This window comes from Marmota flaviventris, chromosome 11 (assembly GCF_047511675.1).
Source record: "Marmota flaviventris isolate mMarFla1 chromosome 11, mMarFla1.hap1, whole genome shotgun sequence".
NCBI classification, from domain to species: domain Eukaryota; kingdom Metazoa; phylum Chordata; class Mammalia; order Rodentia; family Sciuridae; genus Marmota; species Marmota flaviventris.
The window spans coordinates 5,983,129-5,995,887 of NC_092508.1; the positions used below are offsets into that span (position 1 = coordinate 5,983,129).

At 56.3% G+C, this 12,759-nt stretch overlaps 1 protein-coding gene across 1 annotated transcript in view; it reads right to left on the bottom strand.

Annotated features, from left to right (window-relative positions):
• The window catches only part of Mroh2a (maestro heat like repeat family member 2A), a 59,578-nt gene that overhangs the window by 35,357 nt on the left and 11,462 nt on the right, over nucleotides 1-12,759 (bottom strand). The window contains exons 5-18 of the mRNA XM_027956208.2: nucleotides 10,742-10,840; nucleotides 9,898-10,049; nucleotides 9,219-9,362; nucleotides 8,326-8,418; nucleotides 8,062-8,140; nucleotides 7,839-7,952; nucleotides 5,670-5,746; nucleotides 4,701-4,820; nucleotides 4,293-4,403; nucleotides 3,369-3,516; nucleotides 2,269-2,309; nucleotides 1,613-1,754; nucleotides 1,323-1,375; nucleotides 493-600 (exon numbers count right to left, since the gene is read on the bottom strand). Coding sequence (XP_027812009.2) covers nucleotides 493-600; nucleotides 1,323-1,375; nucleotides 1,613-1,754; nucleotides 2,269-2,309; nucleotides 3,369-3,516; nucleotides 4,293-4,403; nucleotides 4,701-4,820; nucleotides 5,670-5,746; nucleotides 7,839-7,952; nucleotides 8,062-8,140; nucleotides 8,326-8,418; nucleotides 9,219-9,362; nucleotides 9,898-10,049; nucleotides 10,742-10,840 — 1,481 coding nt within the window. The remainder of the gene's footprint in view (nucleotides 1-492; nucleotides 601-1,322; nucleotides 1,376-1,612; nucleotides 1,755-2,268; nucleotides 2,310-3,368; nucleotides 3,517-4,292; nucleotides 4,404-4,700; nucleotides 4,821-5,669; nucleotides 5,747-7,838; nucleotides 7,953-8,061; nucleotides 8,141-8,325; nucleotides 8,419-9,218; nucleotides 9,363-9,897; nucleotides 10,050-10,741; nucleotides 10,841-12,759) is intronic.

Here is a 12,759-nt window from a genome sequence, read left to right on the forward strand (position 1 = left end):
TTACTGCAGCTGGGTCGGAAGATTGGAATCAGGAAGTAAGTTTTGTTGGCTACTCTGGGCCCCTTGCATTTTCACATGAATCTGAGGATTAGATCGTCAGTGTACGAGGGGGCAGGAAGCTACCTGGGATTATGGAGGAGTTGAATCTGTACATAAATTTGGGGAGAATCACCATCTTTATAATCCTATGTCTGTGAACACAGGTGCTTGCCACTTATTGAGACCTTCCCTGATTTCTTTCAACAATTGTTTAGTTTTGTACAAAAAAAGGATTTTCAAATCATTTTTCATGTGATTACCAACCAGAATCTGGAACATAAACAAATCAAAGACCCAGATGGAACAGAACAAAAAACTAAGACTCCCTGGACTATTCCAACCGCCCCTTCTCCCAGGAACTACAAACAGCCAGGGTCCTGCTGGTCTCCCGCACGTGGGGACCCTCTGCACTCCCCATTCCCTATCCAAATGCTCTGTGCTGTGGGGACAAACCTTTTCCAAAGAGGGGCTATCAAAGCTCCCGATCTGGTTGTTCAGCTCCTTGCTCAGGCGCAGGCTCCAGCTGGTCCCCCGCATTGTCTTGAGGGAAAGTCTCAGAAACTGGGGAGAAAGAAGATGCATGGACACCAGCCCTGCTCCCTGCTGGGCCCTGGGAATGCTGTATGATCTTGAGTAATGGCTTGCCCTCTCTGGGTATCCTTCCTCAAATCTCTCGCTCACAGTCCATGGAGCCCCAATCCAGCACGAATACTTGGTGTCTGTGGGTAGGGGATGGCTGTGCCTTTGGGGACTGGCAGGACAGATGCCACACTGATGCATCCCCAGGCGCTGGGTTCTCTGGGGTCTCCCTGATGAGAGATTATAGCTAGGGACATTATGCTTTCCAAGTCTTCTCTGACAGAAGGAGAACATGTCCTTTAGGGGACCCTAAACCTCGCAAGCCAACACCACCAATGCCCTCCCATCCACCAGCTCTCCTGCCTGCCTAGCCCCACCAATGCCCTCCCATTCATCCGCTCTCCTCCCCGTCCAACCCCACCAATGCCCTCCCATTCCTCAGCTCTCCTCCCCGTCCAACCCCACCAATGCCCTCCCATTCCTCCACTCACCTCCCCATCCAGCCCCACCAATGCCCTCCCATCCACTGGCTCTCCTCCCCTTCCAGCCCCACCAATGCCCTCCCATTCCTCAGCTCTCCTCCCTGCCCAGCCCCACCAATGCCCTCCCATTCCTCAGCTCTCCTCCCCGTCCAACCCCACCAATGCCCTCCCATCCACTGGCTCTCCCACCCATCCAGGTCTCAGCAGCCTGGCCGCCCTTACCTGAATGAGCTTGTCTTCCCAGGCCTTCTGATTCCAAGTGAACTCTGTGTGTTCTGTGGGGGCACACAGCTGGTGGCACGGGCTGCCCCTCTGTCGTCCCTGGTCAGCACCCTGCTGCCACCCCAGGCCTCCACAGGAGCCCTTGGCCAGCAGCACTTCCCTCCCCACCTCCCGCTCCTTGGCCAGCTCTCAGGACCAAAGTAGGCCACGTGGGTCCACCTGGAGCTTAGGTTCCTGGTGCCCAAGCCGTGCAATCTGTGCCCAGTGAACACACGAGGTGGGCACCTCACCTTCCAGGTACCGGATCAGCAGGGGGATCTCCTGCTCCCACACACTGGCCATGGTGGGCGCAATGCTGTGGCTCAGGGTCCTCAGGAGTTGCAGCATAGCGATCCCACGGCCCTCCCCCTTGTAGGGTGACGACATCAGCACCTGCAAAATACCAGGTCATGAGCGCAGCAGGGCCTGACACCTCCCTCCGTCTTGGGGTTCATGCCCTCACTGTAAGTGGAGGTGAAGGTGGGCGGTTTTCAAACAGAGTCCAAGGATCTCCAGGACAGAGAGGCCCTTACAGAGAATGCTGATGGGGGTGGGGCAAGAGAGGCCAGGCCTGGCCTCCTCATCCACCCCAAGCCTCAGTGGAGCATGGATTATATCCACAGGACAGACCCCTCACCCTCACCCCCAGGGGCAGGCAGCCCATTGATAGTGTCCTGGAGATGCTCTGGACAGAGGAAGCTCGGTTGGCCATCTGAGCACACTGCCCCTGCCACTTCACCCCAACAGGGACAATAGGGGTCTGGGACACTCTGTCCTGCTAAGCACCCAGCTCCCTCATTGCACCCTGGCTCTCTGCTCCTGGGGCTCAGGGAATGAACAGTTCAAGAGAGAGGCACCACAGGGCATAGCCTTGCCAGGCCCGGGCATGTGCAGGTCAGCCACTCACCAAGAGACGGGCCAGCAGCTTCTGAGGTGCAGGCAGGTCCACTGAGGAAGGAGATGCAACTTGAACTGAGGCTGTCCATCCCATACCAGGACATGCCCACATACCCCGAGGGGGACTTGACCCTGGGAGGTGCCTTCCCAGCATGACTCCATCCAGAAACTGGGTCAGCACAGGGGACTTTCCAATAAAGAACATCATTATAGTTGACTCAGCACAAGGGAAACTCATGCTGATGTGCTGAGTGCAGGAGGTACTGTATCAGACCTTACCCCTGGGTGGTCGTTGCAATGGTTACCAGACTTGCCATGATAGTGTTTTGGCCCCTATTGTGAACCTTGGATTCCCTTGAGCCAGCAGTAATTAGAAAGCCTGCTCCCACCCGTCCGGACCCCTGCAGGCTTTGGGAGTCAATGAGCCCATGCAAAGCAAACTCACGGGACTTGGATGGATAAACAAGGGAGGGGCCAGGCCTGCTAAGAAGTTTCAGGTGTTGGAGCCCAGGAGAGGACCCAGTCCCAAAGTTAAAAGGGCCAAGAGGAAGACCTCAGGGGGCCAGCTAGGCAGACCATGGATCCTGAAGGCCTAACTAAATTACCAACATCACTAGTCACAGCCATCCCTGTGAAGCCCCAAGCCCGTGAGAGCAGCCCCCTCAGCACTAGAAGTGGGAGGGAGGGGGACAGAGCAATCCATAGTAGATGGGCATAGCTGCTTTTCCGAAAGTCTGGTGTTAACAGTGTCCACCCTGGGGTGGACCATCATGGGGTCAGTTTACAGAAGACCTGGATGAACAACTATAGTCCCTCTATCTGACTCAGAGAGGTCAGACAGAACAGAGACCCAGAAAGACCACACCTGGAGAGAGCCTGAATAGGAGGCCCCCAAGGTGGGGTCTGGGCCAGGGGTGTGGACTGGGGACATGGGGACATGAAGAGTGTGCTACCAGGAGGAAGTTCCACAGGACTCCAACACCTCCTCAGATATGGCAAGGTGCATTCTGGGCGCTTCCTAGAGAATTTTGTTGAGGGGACTTGGGGAAGGGTGACAAGGAACAGACCCAGCAGCCAGGTCCCACCAGCGGGCTCAGGGCTCCTGCTCACCGTGTTTGCACTTGCCACTCATGCTTGCTTCTGCGTCCTTGCTGTGGAGCTGGCGCTCGGCCAGGTTCGTGAGGCTGATGCAGATGGGTGTCAAGGCCTCCGTGTAGTCTGTCTCCATGATGTAGCACAGGAGCCGTACCCAGAACTCCTGGGGTGGGCAGGGGAAAAGGAACCCAGGACCAGCTGGAGGCATCCCATGGCCATCCAAGACTGGCAGGCTACATGCACAGCATAGGCCCCAGCCAACTTCCCCAGAGCTGGCCTCAGACACCACTGACACACTCAGCCTACACTGACTCCTGCCAGCCCGGCCTTTGTCAGGAGGGTCTCAGTGGCATTCACCCAGCTAGAGCTGTCTCACACCCTGCCTGCCAGCCTAATACCAGACCTACACCCATACGCTGTCTTTGTCTAGGCCCCTTTCCTGACCCCAAATCCTCTGGAGTTGCATGCTGGGCAGATGACTCAGCTGTGCTTGCCAGTTGTGACAGTCAGATTTACATCCCCTCCTTGATGCTTTTATAGTAAATTTTTCCTATCTTATTGCTATGTCACATTTCATTGCAATTGAAAGTTGTTTCTCTATAACTCTGGGTTCCCTGTGATCATGTTGAGTCCTCCTCCTAGCCTGTACCTTCACGTCTTTCACGCAGCAGGAACTTGCTAAATGCTCATGGACTGTTTCCTTACACACATACACAAACACACCCACAAAATACATGGCTCTGGAATTGGATTTTGAAGGGAAAGAGCTCAGGCAAGTGGAAGACAAAGACCCCCCCAAACCCCAGCTGCTGCAGACAGTGAGCATGGAAGAGGTGAGAGTGCAGAGCCACCACGTGCCCATTCCTCTCCAGTCTTCCAGGTGCGGACAGGAGCCATTGGCTCTACCATGGCAGCTGGCTGGGCAAGGAGTGGACTCACATTGGTCATGCCACTGACAGAAGAGGTTATGATCTTCACGGTGTCCATGGTGACTTTGTGGACCATCTTCTCCTCCAAGTCCCTCTGATAAAAGTTGTCCCGGTGATTTGTCTGGAAGACAGAACGAAGGGCCCCTGCTGGAGGGCTAGCAGAGGTTTGCTGTGGTCTCAGGGGTGGTCTTCTTACTCCCCTGGGGAATCCATGCCCAGACACTGGTCTCCCGGATGCTCCCTGCTATGCACAGGTCTCCTGCCTGTGTGTCTCCTGCACACACCTGGACCTCTGGGCTTACTGTGCCCCTATGCCCTTGCGTCGTAAACACAGCCATAAAGTAGCATTCATGCTCAGTGCTTTGGAGGCATTTCCAAAGTCCATCTGCTCCATGGTGTGCATGTCAGGGTCACTCACCAGCTTGTAGGTGGACAGGGTCAGCTGCACAGACACGTATTTCAGGCCCCAACCTTTGATCCGGTCCTGGTAGCCTGACAGAGCCAACTGGCCGATGATGCGGAGAATAGCCATCCTCACCTGAGGGGAACAGGGCCACGGTTTGCTGGTGTGGGGAGGGCCCCAGGGCAAGAATTCAGCACCCAGTACCCAGTCCTGTCGGGTGAGACATCTGGGAACTGGCACTGCTAAGGGCTGGAAGGGGCTTCAGGAGCCACCTGGCTCCTGCCCACTCTGGCAACCACGCCTCATCCCATCTGGGGGACCCACCCTGCGGTGTGCCCGTGTTGAGACACACCTACTCCCACCCTCTCTGACATGTGGTGGCCCATCTTAGGGGTCTTGGGGGGTGAGGGGAAGGTCCGTCTTTCATCCTGAGCTCTCTGGGCTTACTCCAGTGAGACTCGCTACGCAGAGGAGAAGGAAAGCCAGCACTTTCCCCCTGGAAGCCTCCAGGCATTGAAGATCTCCTCTCCTGACACCCGTGTTCCTTGCCCATCTCCCTCACAACCTCTGTGCTGTCCCCCCCCATCCTAGTTACCCCTTCCCAGCCCACAGCTGGACAGGAGCTGCCCCCCCCCCCAGTGGCTGAGGCTGCCCTGGAGCTGGGGCTGTGGTCCCAGCTCTTGTTCCTGGGGGCAGGGGTCCTCTGTGGCTCTCTTCCCAAAGCCACACCGCCGTGCGGCTGGAGCCAGTGCAGCTCAGCTGGGCTCTCCTCCAACCTGGTGGCCGTGCCAAGACACGGCCCTGAAAGCTCCTCAGTGACCACCAGGGCCTCTGAGCAGAGCCGGCTCTATCTGCCACCCTCTCCTCTGGGCCTACTCAGGACTGGGTGGGAAGCCGGGGCTTCCATCAAGGTCTCCACCCCAGAGAGCTGGTTCCCTGACGGGGTCCCCTCGTGCCATCTCTCCCAGGCTCCTGCCCTGTTACCTTGGACCGTGCATCAGAGAGGGTGTTCTTGACCACCCGAATGGCCAAGTAGATGGTCCTAAGACTCATTTTGGGGTCTGAAAAAGGAAGACCGGTCTGAGGTTGGTGGCTCAGGGAGACGACAGGTGGCCTCTCCCTGTCACCTCCCCTTAAATCCCTTCCAACATCCCAAAGACACTTTCTTAGAATGTCTCTAGCCAGGCTCCCTCTGGGCACAGCATCTCCTCATACCGTCCCCAGCAGCACCCTCCCTTGAGGCCCAGGCGGCATCGGTTCACACCTTGTCCCCTTGGCTACAGGCCTCCTTTGACCCCGGTACCCTCTCCTTAAGGCAAGGTCTCCACGCGAGAGCGTGAACCCTGCCCTGAATCCCTGCAGCCGGGCACACCACCCTGGGCACACAGGGCGGCAAAGCTCAGCAGTGAAGACTGTGGACTGGTGCCAGGCTGCCTGGCTTCAACCCTGCCTCCACCACAGTCCAGCTGTGTGGCCTCAGGTGCACTGCTGAGCCCTTCTGTGCCTGTGTGTGAACGAGAACAGTGCGACCCGCACAGAGCCACTGTGAGCAGGAACGTGTCAACACCGTGCCCAGCGCACCATGGGGCTGTGTGCGTGTGTGCGAGTCAGACAACTGACACCAGATACAGAAGGAAGATTAAGTGAGGCAAGGAAGAGAAGGTCCTGGAGCCGTCTGGAAAGGAAGTACAACAAGACGTTCAGGGCTTGGAGTCACCTAGTCACCACTGGGTAGGAAAAGAGGAAACCAGGGCAGGTAGAAGGTGGCAGGTAAGAGAAGGGCACAGTTTCAGGTTTTCGCCTCTAAGATGGAAACTCTATTTCTTCTGAACGGGAAATTTGTTCATGTTCATTGCGAAATTAAAATAAAAGACAACCACTCTTCACAGGGTCAGTGTGCCCAGAGCAGATCTCCTTTGTGCACCCGAGGCCATGGCATATGCCCTGCCCCGCACTGTGATGCTGTGCTTAATACCGACAGAGCAGCTTTGCCATGGAGAACTAGGGACCCACTCCACCTCTTAGTGGTGTATAGCATCCCATTATGAAGATACACTGTAATTTATTCCAAAAATTCCCTGCAGAAAAACACTGCAGCTGTTTCTGAAGTTTTGCTTTAAGCACAATGTTTTAATGGACATTCATGTCAAATCACCTTTGGCAATTATTTCTTTCACATAATTGACAAAATGCTAGATTATTGAGCCCAAGGTTTGGCCCTGATTTGATTGACCATCCACAGTCCATTATCAGTTAAAATCTCTTCCAATGAAGTATGGAGAGCTGGTTTCTTGTTGGCCTAGACCAGGAATGGGAAAAGCAGAGCCTACAGTCTAATCTTTTTGTAAGTGTAGTTTTGTTGGAACGTGGCCAGCTCAGCAGTCTACAACTGCTTTAACTCTACAATGGCAGAGGTGAGAGACGCTTGTCCATAAGGCCTACAAAACTAAAAATACCTTTGCTATGTGGTCTTTTACAGAAATGCCTAGGCCAACTCTAGCCGTCATCCTTAGCATCTCTGTCCATGGACTAGGTAAACAGGATCTCATTGTTACTTAAATTTGCATTTATTTAAGAGAGAAGGTTTAATGTGGGTGAAGGTGCCTCACATCTAGTTACCTACTTTAGAACCCTAGAGAGGCTGGATCCGGAGTCCCTCAGCACTTCCCAGCCCACAGTCTGCACTGCACAGAGGCATGCAGCTTCAAGGCCAAGCGGTTCTTCCAACCATTAAGTACCCTCAAGGCACACGCTGTCCCAGAGGGCACTTTGTTCAAACTCAGAGGTGCCATGTCAGTAGGGAATTGGTGGGGAGATCTGTTACCTTGATACCAAGGCCAGGTTTGGAATTGGGGCTCAGGGATTAGAAAGAAGTTAAGGGTAGGCATGGAATCCATGGGCCACTGTGGTCATGCCCACAGGTGTGGTTAAACTGTAGATCTGGCCTTTGGATCCCCTTTAAAGGTCCATCGGGAAATCCAGACTCAGAGGCTGGGGTGGGCCAGAGTGCTGGTTAGAGTCACAGTTAGAAAAATAAGGAGCCACTAAGAGACATGGCTCCCTGGGGCCACAGCAGTGTCTCTAAGGGGCAGAGGCAGTGGCCCAGACGCACACACACCCCCTCTGCCACCCCACCTGCCCACTGATGCTCACCTTCCGCGCTCACCACAGCCCGAATCAGGGTCAGTGTCCCCACGCGGATGGCCTCCTTACCCACCTCCATCTGGCTGAAGAAGAACTTCATCAGCTCCTTGGGGTAAGAGCGAGCTGTGGAGTGGAATAAGCCCCTTCGTCACTCCCTCTGGCCTTGCTGGGACTCGGTGAGGCTCCCGGCAGACCTGCGGGCAGGGGCGAGGGCCCTGTGGCCGAGGCTCACCGAGGGCTATGAAGCAGTGCACAATCTCCATCAGGTTCTGGCTGCTGTACTGATGCTGGGCTGGGGCCTTGGTGCACACCTGGGGACGGGGATGCAGGGAGGACAGGGGAGCTCTCAGGGGCAGGAGACACAGGCAGCCCAGCCTGACTGTGCCTGCACCCCGCAGGATGCAGGAGGCTCAAGAGTGAGCCAGGGCGAGGCCACCTCCTGCAGCTGCTTCCTGCAGACCCACCCTGAGGTCGCAGCTGAGCTTGCCGGACTCACCTGCACATGCAGCTCCGAGAAAATGGGGTTTAGCTGCATTTGGGGGATGGGGGTGTTGGTGACAACCGACACTTCCAGAATCTGTCTCAAAACCTGCAATGGATGGACAAATGGTTGCAGGTGGCCTTCTACCAACTCAGGGTCAGACTAGGTGCTTGTTACTCTGTGGGCCATTGACTGGTGGCTCCAGCCTCCCCAGGGGCTAATTAGAAACACAGACCCGCTGGTAATCCCCACCAGGCCCAGGTGATTCCCAGGCACAGTGAAGCCTGGGAAGTGCCTGTGCTGAGCACATTCTGAACCCATCACTCAGACCTGTTCATCTTCCTTTTGCTAGAAAGATCTATGGATGGTTCCCCATTTCCATCACTTTCATTTCTGCTTCTTGCTTTTGCAGCTAAGTGCCAGCCTTGTTTGTGGATGAATGGCCCCTTTACAGTAGCCGTCAGCCCAGACCATGCCTCCGCTTGGAACCCGGCAGCATCTCTATCTCAGATGCGCCAAAGGCTGCTGCAGGTTGAATGGTGTCCTCCCCAAATCCACATCCACCTGGAACTTCAGAATGTGACCTTATTTGGAAATAGGGTCTTTGCAGACATAATTAGTTAAGGATCCCAAGACCCTTGCGATTCCTAATCACAGCAGTCCTACTAAATTGACACAAAGGCCATGGTCCCCTAGGGCCTTCCAAGACCCTTCAGGGCTGGTCCCTTCCACCTGGAATGACAGAGTTCATTTTCCATAAACCCGACAAGCACCAAGCTCCTCAGCCCCTTGTAGGTACAGATGTGGGGTCTGTTGATAGGACATCAAAATATGTGCGTCCTCACCTTCCACCCAGATGACTCCCCTGGACACTTGGGGACCCAAACCTCCTGGGCCTTCTGCCTCACCTGTGTGATGAAGATGGCCTCCAGGCTGCCCTGGTACTCGGCCAGCAGCAGGGGGATGTAGTCGTAGACCTGCTCCCGCAGCTCATCGTTGGGCAGGAGGAGGCTCAGCATGGGCTTCAGGGACTTGACAACCCCCATCTTCACCTGCCCAGGAAATGGGGTCCCCAAAGTCCCAGCTAGGCCCGTGATCTCAGCCCCACCCACTGACTCCAAGGACACAGAGGAGGACGGACCTGAGGCAGAGTGGGACCCAAGGCTGCAGGGACAGTACAGCATGGCCACATTACCCTGGGGTCCCACCTACAATCAGGTAACCTCGGGTGGGTACAGAACCTCTGTGGGCCTCAGTTTCCTCGTTAAAATAGTCCTAGTCCCTAGAGTCAGAGTGGAACTAGCTCCTGCGGACAAGACAGAGGACACCCGCACGTCGCACTGAAGCAAGGAGCCCACATCTAACGTCTCTCAGGGGCCTTTACAGGGTCCAGCTCACGAAGCAAGCTAGGTGGGTCCATGCGGCTAAGCACCCTCCACGTGGCTAGCTCTGCCCTTTCGCGGGTCACAGCTTCTCTAGCCCCTAGAGAACCCTAGAGAGGCTGGACCCGGGGTCCCTCAGCACTTCCCAGCCCAGTCTGCTGAGTGTGGCAAAGGGGAACAGGTGCCCTGGAAGGGCACAGCTCACCTCGGGGTTGTGGTGCCTCAGCCACACGGTCACGAAGTAGCGGTATATGGGGAACAGCTTCAGAGCAAACTGCTCCTCGGTCATCACGGGGTACACGCTGTCCTCCAGGTGCCTCAGGTAAAACTGCACTGTCTCACAGAAGGTCTCCATGGCTGCCGGCAGCAGAGGTGGCGGATGGGGCCAGAGGGGCCGGAAGCAGAGCCAAATCTTCCTAGCCCATCTCTGGGTTGCTGAGACCCTCCCCCCTTCTCACCCCCTTCTCACCCCCTTGGCTCCCCAGTTGTGCCACCTGGGTGACAGTCGAGCACACAGGGGTGTCCAAGCCCCTTGCCCTTGAGGCAGGGTCTGAGGTGGGGCCTGGAATACGACTCTCTTCCCACGTCCTGGGGATTCCCATGCAGAGCCCAGCAAACACGCTCGACCCTCCTTTTCTTGATCATCAAGAAAATAAATGTTAAGTCATCCGTGCTCTGGGCAAGCTGATCAGATTTAAATTGCATTAAAGACATGACCGAGTCTAACCTAAAGAGAGAGGTTTCCCCTGACGTCCCCTTCTTTGAACGTCCACCCCCTCTCTGGTCTCAAATGCTGAACCACAGAGCAAGCTACAGAGGCACACGACGGCCTCTACTCCCTATGCCATGGTCTTGTAAAAGGCCTCCACGTGTCTCAGCCACCTGACCCCAGGAGACCCATCAGAGGCCAAACAGACAGGAGACTGAGCAAATGTCTGGGGAAATGAAGAACCTACCTCTTGCTCAAGATTCCTCTACCTTCTCCTCACCCTGCGTCCCCCTCCCTGACTCTGACCAGGACAGACCCACAGACACACGTGGACACGCACCGCTACATATCACCTGGCGCATCTTGGCTTCGTTGGCCAGCCTCAGCATCGTGAATATGGTAGCCAGAGTGATGCCCATGTATGGCATGAACTCAAACACTGCGGGATGGGGACAGAGGTCACAGAAGTCACTGCAGGGCGGAGCCAGGGCAAGGCCGAGAGGAAAGTCCCACTGCCTACCGCCTCCAGTCCCTGACATTCCAGATCCAGGGAACCCGTACCTCCTGGGGCCTCAGGAAGTAGCGTGGGATTCCACCCTGTGTGAAAGGAGGGGGCTGGACGTGGGGAAGGAGGAGGAGGCAGGCAGGAGGAGGGGAGGGAGGGGAGGGAGGGGAGGGAGGGGCAGAGCGCGCCACGAGAGGCGGGGGACAGGGGCCCAAAGCACCACAGAGAAGCAGGGGAAAAGCAGAGGCGCGGTCCAGGCTCCTGGAGCACATCGGGCCCCACGGAGGGTCCCCGGGGTGTGTAGAGAGGAAGTGTAGAGAGATGGAAGAAAGGGGACCCGTGACAGGGTCATCCTCCAGGAGGACTTGTCCCTCCCTACGAGCCCCGCCCCGCCTCCCACACTGACAGCACCTCCCGCCAACTTCTTCAGACTTGGAACAATAAAAACCATGTATATTGATAATAATGAAGTAAAAAGGCCTACGTCCCCCGGGGCCTCCCTTTCTCCGGGATCTTTGGCAGCAGCATCCACAGACCTAGGCCCCTCCGTGCCCCTGCCGGCCGCCCGGCTGCAGCCCCTCCTCTGTTGGCCTCCCACAGGCCTCCGTGCCCAGCACCCAGGCAACTCCTGCGCCTCCTCCAGCCTCGCCCACTGGCCCTCTCAGCAGAAGTGGACACATGGGGTGCTTTGGCCCTTCCTGAATTGCAAGGACTTGCGGCTTTTGACTTGACAGTGGTACAAAGTGACAGGCATTCAGGAGAATCTGTACTTCCAGTTTTGAAAGTGGACCTTCTCCTAGGCTAGTGACATGGGGCACTACTCTCCTGTAATGCTGGGAGCCACAGGCCACCAGCAGCTCCCAGTCGGTTTGACAGGCACCAGGGGAAACAACCAAGCTCTACGGTGCCCTGTGTCACTAAGCCACGGTATTCGGGAGGTTAGGTGAATTTTTGGACTTAGGACGTTGTCCACCTGGATGGGGCTGTCGGAACTGAGGAGCAGTGTGCTCTCCCCAACAGGCCTCAGGACTCCACCTTCCTCCCTTTCCTTCTAGGGCTTCTCCATGTTGGGCTCCTCCAGGCTGGGTCCTTGTCCCCAGTTCTTCCCGCTCTACCTTTACTCTCTGGGTCCCAATGGCTTTGAATGCCACCTGCCATCACAGGCTGCTGGGAACAGAGGCCAGACCTGCCCTCTGACCTGTACATCCCGAAGTCAGCTGCCCACGTGGCCTCTCTGTCGAGACATCTCTCAGAACCACATTTCTTAATTGGAGCCCTCCTGCTCTTCTAGTGCTTCGCATCTCAGGAAGCAAACCTAGCCGACACACAGCGCTTGGCCCCTCTGGGCCTTCTCCCCCCACACAATGCACCTCCACGTCCCACCTGCCAGGGCCGTCTCACGACTATCCACCGCTCACCGAGGGCATGGCAGCCCGAGCCACCTTCACCTCCTATCACACCTCCAGACACACTCCAGCCAGCATGGTCATCCCGGAACCCAAATGTCACCAGACAACAGCTGCTTGGAACCCTTCAGAAGCTCCGGTGTCCTCAAATAAAGTCCAGACTGCCCACGGCCACCGGGCCCTGCCTACCTCTCCCCTCACTTGTGCCCATCTCCCCCAGCTTCCCAACTCCAGCCCCAGCCAAGTCTCGGTTCTTCAGATAATTCAAGCTCTTTCCTGCCACAGGGACTTGGAGCATAGTGTTCCTCTGCACGTGGAATCTTCTCCTCTACCCTCTTCTTTACCCAGACCTCCTCTCGTCTTTCGGGTCTCTGCCTAAATATGGCTTCCCCACCGAGGCCCTACAGGATGAGAGCCCCTGCCCTCACCCTGGTCTCCAACGGCCAC